This window comes from Plodia interpunctella, chromosome 9 (genome assembly GCF_027563975.2).
Source record: "Plodia interpunctella isolate USDA-ARS_2022_Savannah chromosome 9, ilPloInte3.2, whole genome shotgun sequence".
NCBI lineage: Eukaryota > Metazoa > Arthropoda > Insecta > Lepidoptera > Pyralidae > Plodia > Plodia interpunctella.
In genome coordinates this window covers 3,988,589-4,009,339 of record NC_071302.1, presented here as the reverse complement: position 1 = coordinate 4,009,339, position 20,751 = coordinate 3,988,589, and the positions used below count along the sequence as shown (strand labels likewise).

Genomic DNA, 20,751 nt, shown 5'->3' with positions numbered 1-20,751 from the left:
ACAAATTAAAATTAAAAACTGAATTCTGTATAATACAAATCCAAAAACTCTGTTATAACAAAATACTTTCCATTATAAACTTCTCGCTGACTACTCTTGAAATATTAATATTTTATCTCAGTAATCAAGAAAACTTCATTGTGATTTTGAAAGTAATTTTATTAAGATCAATATAACAACTTTGGAAGTTCAACTATATTTTGAACTAATTTATTTTTGTAGGTTTATTAAAATGAATTACTTGAAGCGGCTGTTGATTCTCACGCTACTTTAGTTTAATTTGCTCAGTAGTTAGGCAAAATCTAATACGTTTTCGATTTTAGTCTCGAAATTAGTTCTATAGTTAATATTTTAAGAGCATTACATTGATGGTTATTCAACGTATTATAATAAATTAGCTTTTGAACGCGTTAATTTCCCACGGGTATAGTAATTTTTCTGGGACGAAATCAAGAAGATTTGTTGAATAGATAGAGCCTGAAGAAGTAACAAACAAATACACTTACTTTCGCATTTATAATATTAGTTAGGTATATGAGCAGGATTAGGATATTTTAAAATATAGTGACTGAAAAAATGATCAATTGAATTAATCCATCGTACTCAAATCTCCGTAATAAATGTATAAATCTGTTGAATGGAAAACTTTGTGGTTTCTTTTTAAGTGATTTAAGTTAGAACCAAGAAAAGCGTCCATTCTCCAACTGCGGACTGCGTTAACGACGGAATTCCGTTTTTATTATACTCAAGTGGCCCTGTCTTGTTTGTCTTTTTTTAAAGGTTCTTACATCTACCGAATCTGGCAACTGTAAGGTGACTGAATATGAGTGGGGCCTTATAAAGTGGAGGCGGTATTGTACCCTAGTAAAACTACAGAGGCAGAGGCCTCTGTAGTATTTTACACACATTCTTTGCGAATAGTCTAGGTACATAAAAAATCATTACATATTTGCCGTTATTTGATCTCTCTAGTTGTTTCCGTCACGATTAATTATTAACACCATATTTATAACATCATTAATTATCATTTTAAACATGTAAATTATATAATTTACATGTTTAAAATGACTGATGCCAAAATATACCGTTTTATTTCTTTTATTTACTTGTGATTTCGCAACTGCTGTGGGTATTGATTTATTTTATTTATTTATGTAGGTACACAACATAACAATGTAAATATAAGAGTAACATTGCTCTTAATGAAAGATAAATAATTCATTGATGAATGTGAAATACACATGAAAATTAAATAAAATATATAGTTATTAACTTAACTTAAATATTAGGAAACTTAAAAATTGTCCAGTCAGACGATAAAAAATAAAGTAAAGCGCCGACTTTTCACAAATTCGACAGACCTATTCACTGAAAACACCTATTTATTATCAAAAAGGCACTTAAATATAATTAAATGAAAAGTCGAATTCTGCAAGTATTTCTAATGAAAAAAGGTTTGTTATCCTTTATTCACCTTTTATTTTTTTATGTTTTACAATATTTCGGTACTAATTCAAAATAAATTATTGCGTAATTTTTGCAAATGTGGTTACTTTTACAGTAAGTAAAGATGATGTTAAAAAAGGATTTTTTTACGAAATTCCATTTAACTTATGAAACCATCATGTGATTAATATTTTTTATTTACATAGTTTCGAAATTTTTAATTAGGAAATATCCAACAACAATGATAAGGAAGTCTGCAAATTGTGCAGAGCACAAAGTGCATAATAAACTCATTAAATCGTCAAACAAATTACAAAAGTTCCCATCTTCACAGCAATGACGAGTGTTTTAATTGCGTTAAAACATTGGGGTGTAAGGTTCGTCTTTCACTTCAAGCATCTACAAAATAGTATATAATGCTCACTTACTTCTTTCTCAATTTTGGGTCAGTTCGAGATATATTTATGGTGAAAACATAAAGAATACTTGAAATTTAAGTAAGTACTCTTCAATCCACACAGCGCAAGAACAGTTTTGGAACCATTATTTAATTTTATCGCTCTTACTATATAAATACTTATACATAGTATAGAGTATGAAAAAAAGGAGAAGTTATATTATTTACAATATCTCTAGCAGTAGTTAGTGCTTTTGTAAACGAATAAACTAGCAACTAGGCTGGGCTCTGAAGTAGCAATTAAAGGGACGTTAACTTTTTAGACATTTTGTCCTCGCCAACACCACTGCTCCAAACTAAAGTTCAGTGGAAAGTCAGCCTAAGCGATAAATTCTATTCATTTGCATTTTAGCAGGATAATAATGGAATCAACGCTAAATTTATAACAGAATTGTGAAGTTGCAGCCGTGAATGCGTCGAGCAAAAGCTTTAAACAATGTAGGCTTCTAAGGGTGAGTTGCACCGTCGAATTTAACGTTGATTTTAACCGGCGCACCGTTGATGTTTAGACAAAATGGCGTACTTTGCGTTTACTTTTTCTATGTACGTTAAAGTTAACGGTGCAACCCACCCTAAGATTTAAAAATACTTTCACAATTTATTAGTAGTATGAATCTAGTAAGCGCAATCACAAATCGTTTAGTTCTGGATAAGATGCTATTAACATTTAGTTAGGCGCGAATTCTGGCTGCAAGCACTCAGTCTAGTCTAAAGTTTAGAACACAGATATTATTCAAATTTCAGTAGTCAAGATAAATTTAAAAAATATATCGTTGACAAAATATTCTTGCTAGTTGCGGTTCAGAAATAGACATGGGAGTACTTGTGTCAGGCAAGTAATAATCAGTTTTCGAAGACTACGTTAAAGGTCTTCCCAAATAACGTACCACTACTACACCTAAGTAGTGACCACAGTCAACAACAACTCATCAAGCGTAGATTCATTGCGAATCCATCCCTATCACCGCCCAATAGAGACTCGTGTAGGGTAACTTGGAATGCGGTTGACTGTACAGTACATATAAATGACTATCAGAATTTCGTGGCCGCACTGAATAGATTTAGATTCACACCGGTAATAGTGAACGGTAAATCAAAACCATGTTCCGGGGTTGCATTCACTCGATTCCGGAATGAATGTTAATGTTGGCTGCCGATGGAGCACTGACGGCGTGTAGACAAACTTGTTGGCTTGCATCTCATTGGATTTCGTTTTCTCTCACATTTAATCGTATTCTTAGCTATATTCTTGGCTGTGATACCTCAAAGCCCAGGGTGTACTTGAAAAATAATCTTTAAATAGGTTTTACTAAACCGGAATAACGTTGACGTAAGATTGCATGTCATTTTGCGGCTCGACGATAATCCTGTTCGGGAACCATTCCAATTAACATTTATATATAAGTTTACAATTCTGAGGAAATAGACAGATATAGAAATAATGTTACGGGCATAGACTAATGTCTAACTATTACTAACCATTGCAAATGCAATAAACAAAATATTTCTCCACATCATTTTTCCATTTCCCAGTACAATTCAATGCACAAGTACAATTACTCCTATTTGAGTAGCTATATTTGCTCTAAAACAATCGGCACAGGTATAGAAAGGCACAGCAAACAGTAAATCACAGTGGCCTATATGTTTGATCAACATTGCACACTACAGCCGCAGCATATTAATACGAACGGTTACACTATTGTTTGACTCATATATAGCATAGCTTTATATGCTATAGCTCATATTAGTTGTATAAAAAATATACTAATACTTTTAGACCGGGATATATACATCATATAAAACTAGTCGTTCGCCGCGAATACAATTTTTTTTTACATATATTTTTTTACATATTTTTTTTACATATAAGATATAATGTCAAATATCTCAAAACACCTCTTTCAAAGTTACAGTCTTTTGACCGACCTACCTACATAAATTAATTTGGCGTGCTTATTTTTTAATTCCACGATATTTCAGAATCTATTCACCCAATTTATGTGCTGTAATGGACAAAATTTATCTTCATGAAGTTATCTTGATGATGAAATAACTTTTAATCAAGGATTAATATGCTTGTGTAGTAATAATTGACAAAATTCACCTTTTAATTTACATTACCTTTTTACATATAAAATGCCTTATAGTTACTTAATTATAAAAGATAGATGTATAGTGTCGCGGACTTTTTTATGAATCTACTAAAAACCTATATTTTTGTAGTACATTATATGTATATATAATCTACAGTAGGGCCAGCGCACGCACGTTAAGATTTTCTCGGTAGTGCTTTTTTTTGGATTACTTTACAAGTGTTCATTGATATGGCTGAAAACTAATTTATTTCAAAATAAATATATGCCTATAGTAATCTCGGATAATGTAGCTTTCTAATGGTGAAAGAATTTTTGAAATCGGTTTGGTAGCTTCGGAGATTACCCGCCTCAAACTTACAAACTTACCGTGCGAACACAATATTTTTTTACAAAATTGTGAATATTTCAAAAACGGCTTAGTCGATGTTATTGCCCCGCGTACTTAAAAAATCCATTGACAGATCCTACATACCTTTCAAATTTCATCAAAATCGGACCAACGATTCGAAAGTTATCGCATTTCAAACATACATACAAAAAATATATTGTTGCCCCAAGTAGGATGTGAGACCTCGCTCGCTTCGCTCACTCGGTCTATTAAATAAGCTTGTCCAGTAAAGTATACCATATACCACTGTATTAGATAAAAGACCTTAAAAAATATAGAAATCGTATCATAAAATATATACATTGTGAAGAGGTAAGAAAAAATAACCCAGCTACAAATCAGCTGATCTATTATTATGTGCAGTTTTTTTTTTTATTTCCTACGGTGTATATTTATGATTAAAAATTATTTTTTTATGAGCAAATCTTCAAAAGTATATACTTATACAACAGATTATAAAATACTTCCAATGTACAAAACTTTTTAGTTATTTCCTTGAGATCACTACAGCTTCCCTTCTATAAAATGCTGTGCGAACGATAACGGCCAAGTTTTGTCCTCGGCTCGCTTGTTGACCTGCGAAGTTGTTTTACGAGGGCCGAGTTAATGAGCTCACTTCTACCGTCATGAGCTCTAATAGTTGAGGACGTTGAGGACTATCGTGGAATTATGTCAGACTCTGTTTGATACTTTCATGCTCACATCAAGGTTGTAGGGCCACGATTAATTACGTACCCGAAATAAGTAAACATTTTAATGCACCAAAAACAAGATATATCGTTACATATTATAAAACAAAGTCCTCTGCCGCGTCTGTATGTATGTTCGCCATAAACTCTAAAACTACTGCACGGATTTTCATGCGGTTTTCACCAACAGATGTCATATGATGATGTGAGATGATGACAGTGTGGTTCCTGAGGAAGATTTAGATGTATAATTTATCATGTTTTTAAGCGAGCGAAGCCGGGACGGGCCGCTAGTAAAAACTAAATTATAAATTTAAGAAACTCTGAATTTAAGAGGTGACGGTTTCCAAACTGCCAAACACACATTTTCCTAAGCACGCTCGCGAAAAAGTTTTTTTCAAATAAAAAAGATCAAAATCGATCGTGGTATGTAACAGCCGTCTGGCTGCTACAATGCCATGGACACACATACAGATACACAGACGTTAAACTTATAATTCCCCTCTTCCCGTCGTCAGGGTTTAAAACACAATTTAAACAGGCCTACACCTGAGACCGGTTACATTTAGGTCTAGCCGGCTAAACCTATGTATAGCCGCACTTCGGGGTTTAGGGTATAGCCATAATTACACATCGGTTCTTATTCCAACGTGAAAAAGTTTAAAATTAAATGCAGTTGTATACATAACACTGCTTATCCGCAAGCACGTTTTGTAATTTTGATCTACCGATGAAAAACAAATGGTCGAAATTGGGATTTATTTTAGCAAAAACGATACAAACTTGGCACAAAATTCGAAATATGAATACAATATAAATATGATACGCATATCCATTGTTTCGATATTTCTGAATTGAAATTGAACTGAATTCATTTGCACTCAAAACAATAAAATTTCATTAAAAACATTCATTTCTTGGAATCGTGTTTAAATTTGTTAAATTTTCTTTCAGTGTTAATTGGTTATATTTTATTTTAAATTTGTCAGCAATAAAATATAATAAAAATATTTACTGAATGTATTTTGTTGTTGTATTTTAACATGTGATTAAATTAATTCTGTTTATTACACTTCCACATGCATAATATATGTTAACTTAAAATCTTGCTGCGTTGACCACTTCCCAGAGGGTGGGCCGCATGTTAATATGATTTCTCATGCTACTGAGAAATCATATTAACATATTAAAAAAGATCATATTCTTTGTTAATTCCATAATGTTGACTTCGAACAGACATCTAATCAATAGTCGTTAAAGGTTAGAAAGATAAAAATTGACCAACAAATCTCCCATTTTTTCCCGCATGCAAAAACCCTATCAAGAAAGACAAGGCGAGACAATGATTGATGGAACTTGACCTCAGGACATCGAACACATTGAGATCAATCACATTCACACCCGTTATTACAATGCGGAACCATTCTGCGAACAGTCGTTTTAATGTTTGTATAAGAATAATATCCAAGCAAAGATACCAGAAAAGTAACACAACGGTAAAATTAATCAGTTAAATCAGTGATATTATTTGGGCTGATATAAAAACAAGCCAAGTGCGAGTCGGACTCACCCAAGAACAAGTTTATATTAGGCATTAATATTGAGAGTGTTATATAGTCTAAAACAACTAGGAATGCTGATGACCATACGAAGTGAAGACGAAAAAAAAAGAAAACTGACCCTAGACTGCGACGCTCAACGACTATGAAATAAATCGGGAATATACTAAGAGAAATTGAGAATAGTCACCAGCAAAAAGCGCATTACTCAGAAATAAAGATTTTATAAGCAATTTTATCGATGGTTAATAAAGACCGTATAAATGATCCTGTACGAAGTTATTTATAACCTCCCTACATTAACCGAGACGATTCCACAAAGCCTCAAAAAAATCTTTTCTCAATCTTTCCTGCCTTAAAACGATGGTCCAGCATTATTAAGATCCACATCATTATCATTCCTCGCTTCCATCCCAATTATTTTGGGTAGCTTTATAGGGGTTATTATGATGGAACGAGGGCTGGTATTAGGCATTAGGCTATCGTAGCCGCCCGCTTCAATATTTAGGAGATTAGTATTTGCTGAAATAATTACGTAGGGTTTGTTTGCTGTAGGTTTTGGTGAATATTGAACGACTTGTTGTGATTTTTGGATGGGCCTTGTTGGAATTTTGGTTGAGAAGTGTATCTTTTCTGTTTCAAGTTTTTTAAACGCATTCATTTATAAATAATCAAAAATTCAAATGACATTTAGGTATACAATTCAAAATGATACCTTACTAGCTGCACCCCGCGGTGTTACCCGCAGTAACGTTGTAATTATTTAATTATATACCTACCTTTTTAATTTTATGTACAGTGGCGCTATCTATTTTATAAAGCACCATTGACGATCAGACTTTTTGACCAAATTCTACAGGAACCGCATACTTTCGGGAAAAAAAATGTTAATCCAAGGTATATTCATAAATGTTGGCCAAGCCGTTTGAGCGTGAAGAAGTAACAAATATACTCACCAACTTCTGCCTTTATAATATTAGCGGGATGGGATATACAAATACACAATAACATTTACCTAGCTACTTGAAAGTACATTTCTTTTGAAATCAGGACCAACATAGCTACAGCTTGCTAACAGATTTCCCAAATGCCTCATTTGTCTGAAACAATCTTTATAGGGTCAAACTCAATGCTAAACTTCTTTGACTTGGATTTTGGTTACTTGAGGTTTGTGGCTTTGTTTGACACATAGGTGTCTTATCTTGTACTTGCGGCCCGTTCCGGCTTCGCTCGGGTAAAACTATCATAAAAAGTTGCCTATATTGTTCCTCTAATATTATCAAAATATGTCCAAGAGTTTTTAAATTTACTTAATACAAACAAAAACCTTGACAGTTGCCTGTCAATTAACTAGCATTCAATACGACAGCCACCAGATGACGGTCATGTCAGATGCCTTTATAAGAGTTGGAAAACATCACATGAAAAGAATAAATCTACTTTAATTCCTAAAGTATTTACATGTTTACAGGGACGAAATTAATGTGGTCATTTGTAACTTTTGGTATCAAATTGGGAACAACATTTACTTTTTGCCGGGTATTTCCCAGTTGCATCGTTCGGGACCCGGGTTACTCCACATCGTTAGATTTTAAACTTTACTGGGAAGCATTTGTTACTTTAATTTAAATGTGGATTGTATCTATATGTCTTATCCGGACGTTAATTTGTCGGAAGAAATTTGTGTGAAGGATGGTTGATCTATAACTATAAAGTCTTTAAGATGTAGGCAAGTTCTGTTCACGATACTTGTAGATTTTGCAAGAAAAAGGAAGCAATATGTTAGTGTCTCTTATCAGGAACCGGGTCGGTATCTATGAGCTGCGATGATTGCTTACCATTAGGCAACCTGCTTGCTTGTTTTACTACTACAGATTGTTGTTATCATCAAGTCTGATGTTTACTACCACATATGGGCTAAGAAAAATCTCTCCCATGGGAGCCATAGAATTGAGGCCAAAACCAAAGTTATCAAACAAATCTTCGAAATCAAAAGTCCGTCTATGAATGTATTAACTTACAGTAACATTATCGGCATCACAGTTGGACTGGGCCCAACTGTCGACATATGCGAACGGCAATAGTTTGCTCTTGATGCATATTAATGCATTCCATGCAGACTGTGTTGGTTTAGTATTGGAGGTATCGAAGTACTACTTCAAAAGGCCTTAGATGAAAAGGATCTTAGCTGGAGTAAAATTTGATAAAAAGTTCTTATTAATCTTAGTTTGATAAAAAATTTAATCTTATTGGTCAAATCTAACAATTAATTTGAGAGAGACCACTATGTCTGTATAATGCCTTTCTTTTAATATGAAAATTTAAATATAAATAAATAATTTTAAAGATAGGCCTACGAAGTGGATTTTATGATTTTATTTTTTAAACAAATACGACATGATTTTATTAATATATGGGCGCATTTATTTAATTACTAGTTATTTTCTGTGGCTTCCTCCATAGCAAATAGTAGCATATTTTACTCTCTAGCTTTCCACAACCAATCCAATTCTCTGTTTTGACATAACAGCAAACAGACACACATTCTCTACTTATCATTAGCATAGATTGCGTTCTTAAGTTTCTTCAATATCTAGACCATAAAAATATTAGTTTTATTTTTCAAACAAGTAAGCAAAATCGCAACTGATGAAACAGTTGGCTAGATCCAAACCCAATAATACATAACTAATCCATGCTAACCAAGCTACCTCTTACAAATTCACTGATACTTGACCGCTACAACAGTTTGCACTATTTAATGAAAACCCGTTGGACCTGTGTACTGCGATTTGCTATGCGCTATGCGTCTGACGGTGGCAAATACTCGATATTCCGACTCAACCGAGATATATAGGTACATTTAGATGTGGCTCTAGATATAGGCTCGCTATAGAGTCGGCACAGTATGTAAGGTCCCTCCATTTGGTTCTATTATTTGCCATTTCGATCGATACTTCCTCTCTTTTCATATCATCCTTGATCTTCTTAGTCGGTTGCTCTGTTAGAGTGGTCCTGGTTATGCCGATGGTGCTAGCATGATATTTGCTGCGCTGCTCATCTCCTGGGCTTTTCTGCTTTCCCAATGGCTCTCCACTCCTCTCTATTACTTGTAATACTGGTGCACTGGACTTTAGAAGAATGGGTTACTGTTTGTATAGTGTCTGTTCAACGTCATCCTTGATGTATTCAACGTCATCCATGTTCCTTGCCTATTTACCTTTTTTTGGTCGTCCTCTGTTTCTAAAATCGTTTTCATTAACTTTTAAGACAATGTCTATAATACACACATTTATTTTTGTATAATCTTCAATTCTCCAATCATGTCTCATCCTGTATAATTATTGAGCAGTGGTTTACAATAATCGAATGCCGGGCATGAGCTGACACCACATCTATTGGTGTTGATAGTCCATAGCTTCCACAACTGTTGTATAGAAACGTTTACAATAAGAAATATAATCAACAATTTACATAAGTTATTTTGGTTTGAAGAAGAAAATAAAATTAATTACCATTTACAAGCCCAAGTAAAAAAATTATAAGTAACGAAACGAAATCTATCAAAATTTGGATATATGCATATTCAATAAGGAATTTTAAAGTAACATCATTTCTCATTTATTGAAATGGAATGAAACAAAATTTAATTTCGACTTAATGGAAAATTATATTTTTCCAACACGATATTCTAATATCGTATTGATAAAAGTATATTGAAAATCGAAACCATAATACATAAAATGGATTTAGATAAATCGTGTATTCAAATCATGCGGGCTGGAATAAACCAAAATACACGAATACAGATAAAGCCACGTTATGAAAATTATAGTTTCCGAAACTAATTTTAAATATTAAATGGGTATCTGAAATTCGTACCTACCTACTTGTGATGCAGTTGGCTTAGAATCGGCATAAGTTAGGTTATAGCCGACTTACAGTTAAACTAACTGGTTCAACTGAGTTCGACTGAGTTATTCTCCAACTTCCTACGTAATCACAACTTTTGTTAATTGTTTTCGTGATATTATAACGAAGTTCCGTAAGTAATTTTGCAAGTTATAATAATGTTGATGCTTCATAATTCAATTTATTTAGAAGAGAGATTTCTTTACTCGACTTGAAAATAATCAACATGTAATTTTTTTATATAAATACAAGTAACTTGGATACATTTCATTATATAATACTATTTATAATATTTATAAAATCTTATTATAATCGATATTCGTAGTCGAGCATAGAATATCATATATCGATAGTCAGCTATATATCTCGATTATCATGTCATTAGTCACAGTGTCTTCTATGTAAAAAAATCCCGCATCGAACATGCGTAAGATTGATGAAGGATAAAACTGGAATATGTTAATCTTTGATAATATATGGCTACTTTAGATATGAAAATTTATAGCTATTAATCATAATAGCTATAAATTTTCATAATTTGTAGCTATTATGTCAATAAAAAGAGATATTTTAACACATTTTTGACAAGAATAATCCTCTCCTTGCAATAAATCGAGAAGCAGCATATTTTCTTCCTTGCAATATAAAAATATTTCTCAGTATAATATTCTAAGAACCGCGAGAATTTCATAAAATGGCGTGGGGAGCTGCAACTATATTTTATAAAATTGAGCGGTTATGTCCTTCCTGGCTTCCGATTTTCAATAAACCATTTAAGAATGGCACTAATGCTTGTTCATTTTGAAATATTGCAGCAATAGCAAATTTTAAAGTGGCATTTTCCCTATGAGAAGTTTCGATGTCGTTCTAAGTTGATTTATTCATCATCATTTAGTAATTTTACCAGTTAAAATTATGTTTGTTAAATTTATATTTTTCTATATACAAAAAGACCTACGTATAAATTGATCTCACGTTGAATGAAAATGTGTTTCAAAAAATATTTATCAAGCGACAGTAGTATTTCAATAACTGTTTTCGTTACATAATCGCATAGTCAGAACTTCAAAATCCTTTTCAGCAAATATTTTATTTATTAACATTTATATGTTAAATATTTATATTTGGAAATTCGCACATTTGTGGCACTATAGGAAGTGGCGAATAAATACATATTAATTACCCATATAATTCATTTACACTATTGATGAAAGGCATATAAATTTTACTAGTACTTTGAGCTGTAACTTGAGCTATTTTAAAATTTCTATTGTCCGTTCATTGCAAACTTACACATCTTACATACATTGATTTAATTAGGTAGAATTTGCATTTTGTCCGTGCCATTATTATAGGAAAACTATTGTTCTGATAGTTCTGATAATGAAGTCAAATAAGATTGGTCAATCAACTTCCAGAAGTCCGATGAAACGGCTATATTAATATTTGTTTCCTTTTCTTTTTCTCGCCAACATAAATATACCTTTTTCGTCTAAATAAATGTAAAAACATAAATATATTTAATTTACGTCAAATAATAAGAACTTCATTTGTTACAGCTGCGCTCGGGGTGACTACCTGAAGGTATACTGGGAGGTGCAAGGCCCAGGCCCGCCCGGGGCCGTCAACGAGCGCTCCGCGTGGGCCCGCGAGCTATGCGGGACCCGCGCTGAGGCCCCAACGGCTTTGTACTCGCCAGGGCCGTCGCTGGTGCTTGAGTTCCATACAGCAGAGAAGCAAACCAATGCTACCGGCTTCGTTGGGACTTACAGCTTTATTGATAAACGTGAGTACTTATTGGCTTATATAATTATTTTAATATTGAATTATTTTTACATTTATTTCAATCATTGTGGAGCAATCGATTCGGTTAATTCCGGAGCGTTTATTTCAGGTATGTAAAAAATATTGTTATTGTTATGTGTTATAATAATTTATTAATATTAATATGTATATACAACAAAATATTATTAATATGTTATTCATATTACGGTAGACCCCAATTTAATCTTACTTAAACTGAAATAGTTACAATTACTTTAAAAAAATGATAACAAACTAAAATACACTAGATCTAAAACCATAGGTTCCGGAATCGCACCCAGAAGGTTGGCAGCATTATAGCCACGTTGATGGCAATGCTTACTTCACATACTATATTTTCAAGCAGAAAATAAATATTTTTCATCTATTATTTAGTCATACTAAAAATAGATGACTTATTAGTGTTATTAGTCTAATTAAAATAATCAGGTTAACAAAATCGTATGAACTAAAAATATGAATATTCTCAATGCATGTTAATAATCATTTTCTAACCCAATAGCGCACTGATTTTAAATAAAATCCCTGGACTTGGTGCAGCTTTCATTGCACGATTGCATATTGTATAAGCCTACGAGTATATACAATTCCACCTATAGGTATACAGATTTACACTACCTATATCTTTCGCTAAGAAATAAAATAAATTGATAAAAAAGTGATGGTGGCGCTAGTGTACGGGTGTACGGGTTTGCTCCGGGTTTGTTTGGGAGGAAACTGGGAAGGTCCTGGGCTAATCCATCTCTGTTTCCACCGGTTAACAATAATACTGGCAACTCAAAGCATATAATGTCGGCAACTATAACCAGATAAAGATATTGCCTGGGGTTTCGCTCCCGTTGGAATTATGAGATAAAATATAGCCTATAGCAATCTTGGATAATACTTATAGTGAAAGAATTTTTGAAATAGGTTAGGTAATTTCGGAGATTACCCGCCTCAAACATACAAACTCACAAACTATATATCAAATAGATATACTATCAAATTATATAATTTGCGTTCGGTGATAGAAAGCCGCAAAATCCGGGGTCAGCGTAGAAAATAAACCGTTAAAATTTTGAAGATTCGGGTCTGACTTTACGACCGGCCGCCTGTCTGACGTCAACTACCTTTGGGACAAGCCTATCGGCTGCCAAGGCTATTCGTCTTTTAGTCGCCGTAGGCAGTGGGAATGAAAAGGCTTGATTTTAGGATCGCAAGTTCATATTCAATGTCAAACCCGACCCGCCGGCGGGGAAAAGGAAAGGGGCACTGCAACCACTTCGACTACTTGAGTTCTTTATTCATTCATGTTTGAATCCACATATTAAACAACTCAAAATCACTATAATTGCCTATCCATCTAATAATACAAAATAGCTAACTCGAAATTCTTGAGAAAACGAGAAATTCAATATGAAAATAATTATATAAACCAATAAGTACTCACGTTTATCAATAAAGCTGTAAGTCCCAACGAAGCCGGTATATATTACGCATCGCCTATAGTCGCCACTAACGACATTCACGGCAAGATCGAGTGGTGGTTTTTTAGGACAGAGCCACACTTTTTAAAAGATATATATTCAGGATGTTATATTCAAGAAATAGAAAAGATACAAAGGAAGTTCGTCAATGCTTTAAATTATCGCACCAGATCCACAGTACAACAGTCTTCTTATGAGGATTCTTGCGAACATCATGGCTTGATGGCCTTATCAGACAGGCGTGAGCTTCTTCAAATGCTATTTTGAAGAAGCTCACGCCTGTCTGTCTGTTAAACATCATGCATGATGTTTGCAACAATAACATTGACTCACAAGAATTGGTAACTTTATTCTTACAATTTAGAACGCCCGTAAAACGCACAAGAAAAACCAATCTTTTCTATGTTGCTATCTGCCACTGTAATTACGCAAGTCATTCAACTATTTTACGCACTTTAGATAATTATAATAATATATCATCATCTGTTGGCATTTTCTTTCATTCCAAAGCGGCATTTAAAAAACTTATTTCTTCCATCCTACGTAACAGATAATTTCATTGGTCTAATTGATTAGTATACCTACACACATATAATGTGATAATCTATACCCATTACACACATAACGTGATGCGTCGCTGTTTGAAATAAAATGAAATTATATTTATTAAATAAACAAAACATTGCTACATCGCTTATACAATTGGTCCCACACTAGGCAACATGCGTGTTTGTCTATTGTTTTCTTTCCTTTCTGTTCTAAGCTGTTTATAACTTTTTAATTAACAAAACAAGAATCTGTAATTGGCATTAAGATTAACCCTGTAAGATAAAATGTAATTTTGTTCAAGTGCTGTTGATTCTATATTAAATAAATAAAAAAAATAAAAAAAGAATAATGAAAGTGTGTGTAAGAAGAACTGACCGAATTTTGGTTGTAAAAAGTGGGCAGCTTAAAAGGATTAAAAGTGCCGTGTGATCAGCTCTTTATCTGGCTTAGCGAGTGCACGGTTGGATAGAAAGTAGAAACTCTTTACAGTAGAGGTTGGGATATAGTTAGACCGGATTATGTTATACCTAGGTGTTCTGGGTGGAATGAAAAATCTTTTATTCGCCTTACTGTCTCTTCTATCCATATTTCATATAATTCAGGGTGTTTGGATTTGCTGTTTCAAAGTTGTTTTATTGGTAGCTATCAAGAGGTTGTCTATTTCATCATTAATCATCATTTCAGCCTCTTTGTGCCCACTGCTGAGCATAGGTCTCTCTTCGCGTACGCCACCCTCCTCTGTCCTGCGCCTCTCTCATCCGTGTACAACCTGCGACTTTTATTATATCGTCCGCCCATCTCATCGCAGACCGCCCGACACCTCTCTCGCCGGCCCTAGGCCACCATTCAGTCAGCACTTAACCTGTCATCACGCCGACGTGCCAGGTCTATTTATAAACATAAAAAATATTACAACATTTCTTTATATACTTTGTATTTTATATATTTTTCTAGAAATATAAGACCCACATTTGCGGTGATTTGTTACGCCGCGTCTTCTTCATCTGCGCTTTGGCAGACTTAAGTAAATTTTTGACGTGAACAAGTGATTATGATCATCATAAGTTGAAAAACTTATTTTGACGTTAAATGAATAACGTTTTGACGTTGAATAAACATATATAGAATAACATATCATTACTTATCATTAAGCTGTACTTTTACTTGTACACTAAACCTATATAGTAAAGCCAGCAAAGTACCACAATAAAGAATATAATTTTTAATCAAGTCAGAAAACTACTATATTTTATTTTTAATACTAGCAGCCTACTACATGTTTCGTATTCATAACTCACATACAAACCGTGCAGTTTAATCCATTGTCTGGCACAAACAGCCTAAACTCGTACTAGTGCCGCTGAACCGTTGATATTCGTTCTAATAAATCCGATGCGGGGCTCTACTATGAAACCAGTTGAAATTTCTATAAGAATTTTAAATCAATATCGTTATATTTTCATCTCTCTACCTACCTCTATGTACCCCATTCTCTCCTTATCTTATTTCCACATGTTCCCGGTTGTGTTCGGGGCTGTGTAGTCGCGAAGCCCGGGGTCAGCATAAAAAAAAATCTTAAAATTTTGAAATTTCGGCTGTGATTTTACAACCGCTCGCTTACCTGACGTTGACCCTCCTTGGGAATGCTATTGTTGCCTTTCAGCTGCCTAGGCTATGTACATACCTTTAATCGCCTCATGCAACATACATCTACAGGAAGATATTCAGTGGTTCTATTCAGGGGCGGAACCATACGCCACACAAACTTACGTTCGCATTTATATTATAATATTATATAAGAAAAATTAAAATATGTTCACGCAATTTTGTGTTTATAATACAGCAGAACCGTAGTAAATCCCTTGATCAGATCACAGTAGCATTGTCAGGAAGTACATTTCATGTGCTGACGCGCATTTGAAGGCTTTTGTTCCATGTCATGTGAGGACAAAGCCGATAAACTATGGCTCATTGTTATAAGCTTTCGGTTTTATTCTACTTTAGAAATATGTCTTTGATTGTGATATTTATACAAAAAATATTTTTTTCTTTCTAGTTATTTAAGTCCCACTGCTGGGTAAAAGGTTCTCATAACATCCTTCACTTATTTCTTGTCCTTGGTGTCTCTTGCCATGTGTTGTCGATTTTTTTTAAGCGGACCGTCTCGCTCGTCCTAACCCTTCCTCTTTTCCTGTATCAGTCGGTTGGAATCCATGTGTGTCCATCTCTCCGGATGTAAGCGGCAAACGTGACCCGCCCATCGTGCGCTCGATAACAAAAATTGTTTATGTGGCATCACAGACTGAAGTGGGAAAAATAAATTCTACATAGTTTTTCTTTTACAAAATCTTCTAAATTATTTGCTGAGACACAATAAAATCTAGTCGGTATATTGGTTTAAAATTTGAAACACTGTTAAAAAAAAATTGCAAAAACAAGGTACAGGAGATGTTCTTTACATATAGAAAACGGACGACCTCGGTGGCGCAGTGGTAAAAGTGCTTGCGTCGGAACCGAGAGGTCCCGGGTTCGATCCCCGGTTGGGTAAAGATGGAAAATGATCTTTTCTGATTGGCCCGGGTCTTGGATGTATACCTATATGTGTATTTGTTATGAAATATAGTATCGTTGAGTTGGTATCCCATAACACAAGTCTCGAACTTACTTTGGGGCTTGCTCAATCTGTGTGATTTGTCCTATTTATATATTTATTCATTTAAAAAAATCCTATTGCTATTTGTAATAGCATGCAAATGTTTGCACATATAAAATACAAGACAAAAAGTAAATTAAATGACCAATTTAATGACCTGTCCTGACCGAGGCCGTTTCGAGATATCTCTGAAACATTTTATTCCAGAATATTATAAAAGTAAAAACGTGACAATGTTCAGCCGTTTTCCCTAGCAGTCGGATATATCCAAAACTATTGACGATATGTCTTCCCCTCAAACACAACACGCGAGTCTCCAGACACCTGTTTCTCATACATCACTCTCAGAGACCCGAGTGTCGGACACTCGGAAACTGATCGAAATGTCATCCGTTTGATCTAACGCGTTCGCTCCGAACGATGTCGAAGCGTTTTCCTCTGAGGCATCTCTGTTTTATTATTGTTTCGTCTTTTTTATTTATATACAATCATTTGTCAGTTCGGTGGATGTCAAGTATTTTCCAATTTTTGTACAATGGGGAATGGGTGACCTACCCATTCCCCATTGTAGAAAAATTGTAATATTATGTGTATTAAAAAATATAATATTATGTATATGTTCTAGTATAATATGTATATTTAGGATCAATAGATATTTAGGATATAAACAAATGAAATAAATAAAGACAAATTTATCAATGACAATAAGTTTAACAAACTGCATTTTTCATGAGTTGCGAGTGTAGTAGTTGTGGTTTCATTCTAATGCAATGCAATATGTAATGACTATAATTAATACTAATATTATAAATGCAAAAGTCTGTTTGACTATCTGTCAGTGGAACTGCTTTTACAGCTAAACCGCTGAACCGATAAATTTCGTATGCATAAATTTAAAGATCCCTATTTCAAATATAAGTTACTTTTTTTCAAATATCAACCCCCAAATGACTGTTTTGTACCTATCTATATACCTGTATTTAATAATAATACATACTTAAATAACATAAATAAAAACACTAGATGAACTAACTATTCATATAAAAAAAACTTATGAATGAAAACTAACATCAAATGTATTCTAAAAGCTTATCCAATACCTGTTCCGATTTCTATATATTACACCAAAAACTCTCATGCAATATTTATAACGGGTAAAAATTCGGGAACATTAACAAAGGGAGACGGTGTAAATCTGAGAAAATCCTGAGGCAGACGGCGCGGGAGGTGCCGACAGGATCAGCCAGCTTTGTCAGGGACTTATCAGCCACCTGCTCCATGCATATTAAAGGCAGGAGTGGACACAGCTAAACACCTAACGGAATTTCCCATGGGTACAGACAGATAGATCTTTATTTTTTTAAATCTTGAAATCTCGTGTCAAAATCTTTGTCGATAAAAGTCAACATTTGGATACAACTAAACGTAGTAATTTTTAATTGTGTTTTTTTTTTCGCACTTTGAACACATTAGGTTAACGGGACTTAACCGTGTCGTTTATTAATGCAATTGGCGTTTCAATAATCGTTGATCGCCGTGGTCACAGTCTAACTCAACAAAAAAAGTTCGTGCTAAGTCCCATTAATATATATTTTTTTGTATAGTGGAAGAGCAAAAGTTTGTTATTTTTAAGATTCCGTACCTCAAAAGAAAAAAAAACAGAACAGTATAACTGTCAACATGTACCAAGTTAAAATATACACGAAAGATCCGGGTCGATGATTGTGAAAAAATTCAACTTGTAAAGTAATTAATTAAACATATTTATTATTTATACTTCCTCCTCAAAAACATTTTTTGTCAAGCTGATAAGAGTAACATAATGTAGAATTCACCGATAATTGTAAGTTCGCAAAATTGCAAATAAGATATTTCCTTATCACAAACTGCCATGACCTAAGACTCAGTTTGTAATACATTTCAACGTTACGACAATGATCTTTGACTTGACAACTACCGATAAAATGATACTTAATGATAATTTAAATAGGTACCTAGAATTAAATCCATTTTATTTGTATTAGTTAGAGATTTTCCTCATTGGAGACAGCGGCGTGATGCGATGCGGCGCATGTTCTGTTTAGTCTATATACAAAACACAAACATATATGCTCATGCATTTGATATTTCGCATCGCATCGCTTTGTCTCATGCATGCTCTGTAATCTGCATGTCTAATGTTGGATATTTGAAAAAAAAAATACTTTGTAAAACGTGTAAAAGTCAGATCATTATAAAAAGATACAGTGTGCCTTAAAATAAGGTTTCTTCTATTTGTGTGTTGTTTTTATCTCTGCATGTTCCCGTTGCGTTCGGGGTTATGAAGCCGCAAAGCCCGGGGTCAACGTAAAAAAAAAACTTAAAATTTTTAATTCTGCTGCGGTATCCATGTATTTATTTATAATAAAGTCTATTATAAATAAATACATGGTCTATACATAAAGTATGATCATTAAATATTTATTTATAAAGTCACTCACTGCACTAACAGTTGCCTAAGGCGTGCAGTGAGCAAAAAATGTACATTAATTGTTATTATTATATGACAAATCTATACTATTATTTATAGAGGTAAGCGTTTGTGTGTGTTTGTGTTTGTATGTTTGAGGCGGGTAATCTCCGAAACTACCCAACCGATTTCAAAAATTCTTTTACCATTATAAAGGCATATTATCCAAGATTGCTATAGGCTATATTTTATCTCAAAATTCCCACGAGAGCGAAGCCCCGGGCAACATCTAGTAATTTATACACGCACACAAAAATCTCGATTTTACGACCGGCCGTGATCTAACATTTCCTGGCCTGAACTCAAGGTCAGTTTTCCTACTTTTTTATCTCTACTTTGAACGGAATCAGAAATCAGAATATCGGCACGAAAATCGTCATCAAAAGATTAAAGTTATCTGTTTATAAATCTATAAATAAAATACACTTTCATTCAGTTATTTTATTCAGTTATGTATAATATCAGATTTTTTCATAATCATATATATTTTTTGAAAATAATTATTATGATGCTGGTGTTGTGGATGGGGTGTTTCCGGTTAATTTATCGACCTGAAAATTATCAAATACAAAATTATCAATATACCTAATTATTATAATATATAATAACTTATGCGCAACTATAGTCAAAATATTCAAGTGCACAATAATCGTTGAAGTATTAAAGCATGTGAAACATTCGTTTATGTGCAGATATGGGATATTTTTCACGCTATCTTATAGCGGAGGATCAAAGCGAAATGTGAATTAATGTGTTACAACAGAATTTCTAATTTTTTGTAACTACTTACATCGTTCCTGTTTTGTTGTATTTAATTCGTATGTTTGTGTGTGTATGAAAATTACAAACTCTAAAACTCGTTTCCCTTACTTGTATTTTTGTTTAAGGCGATTAAACTCAATAGGACCTTGACCGAAATTTTCAGAAGTAACATAGGCTACTTTTTTATTATGGTTGATAGGGACCAACACTGTTCGAATGAGTTTCTTTCGGCATTTCTTCTCAGCAGTGGTCGTTCCGAAATGCCAGTAGTTTGTAGCTAGTGAGAAATAACTATTTAATATAAATTTTTACGTGAAAAAGTGTCTGTGAAGGTCTAATTTCTGAATAAATGATTTGAATTTGAGTTTTCCCTAATCGTAGCGAGCAGCTGTATTTTATATTAAGAATAAATATTTTTCTATTTCTATTTATATG

At 33.6% G+C, this 20,751-nt stretch overlaps 1 protein-coding gene across 2 annotated transcripts in view; it reads left to right on the top strand.

The window, feature by feature from the left end:
• The window catches only part of LOC128672219 (suppressor of lurcher protein 1-like), a 226,255-nt gene that overhangs the window by 120,701 nt on the left and 84,803 nt on the right, over positions 1-20,751 (top strand). For both annotated transcript variants that reach the window (XM_053749220.1, XM_053749219.1), the window contains one exon: positions 12,110-12,336. In XM_053749220.1, coding sequence (XP_053605195.1) covers positions 12,110-12,336 — 227 coding nt within the window. The remainder of the gene's footprint in view (positions 1-12,109; positions 12,337-20,751) is intronic.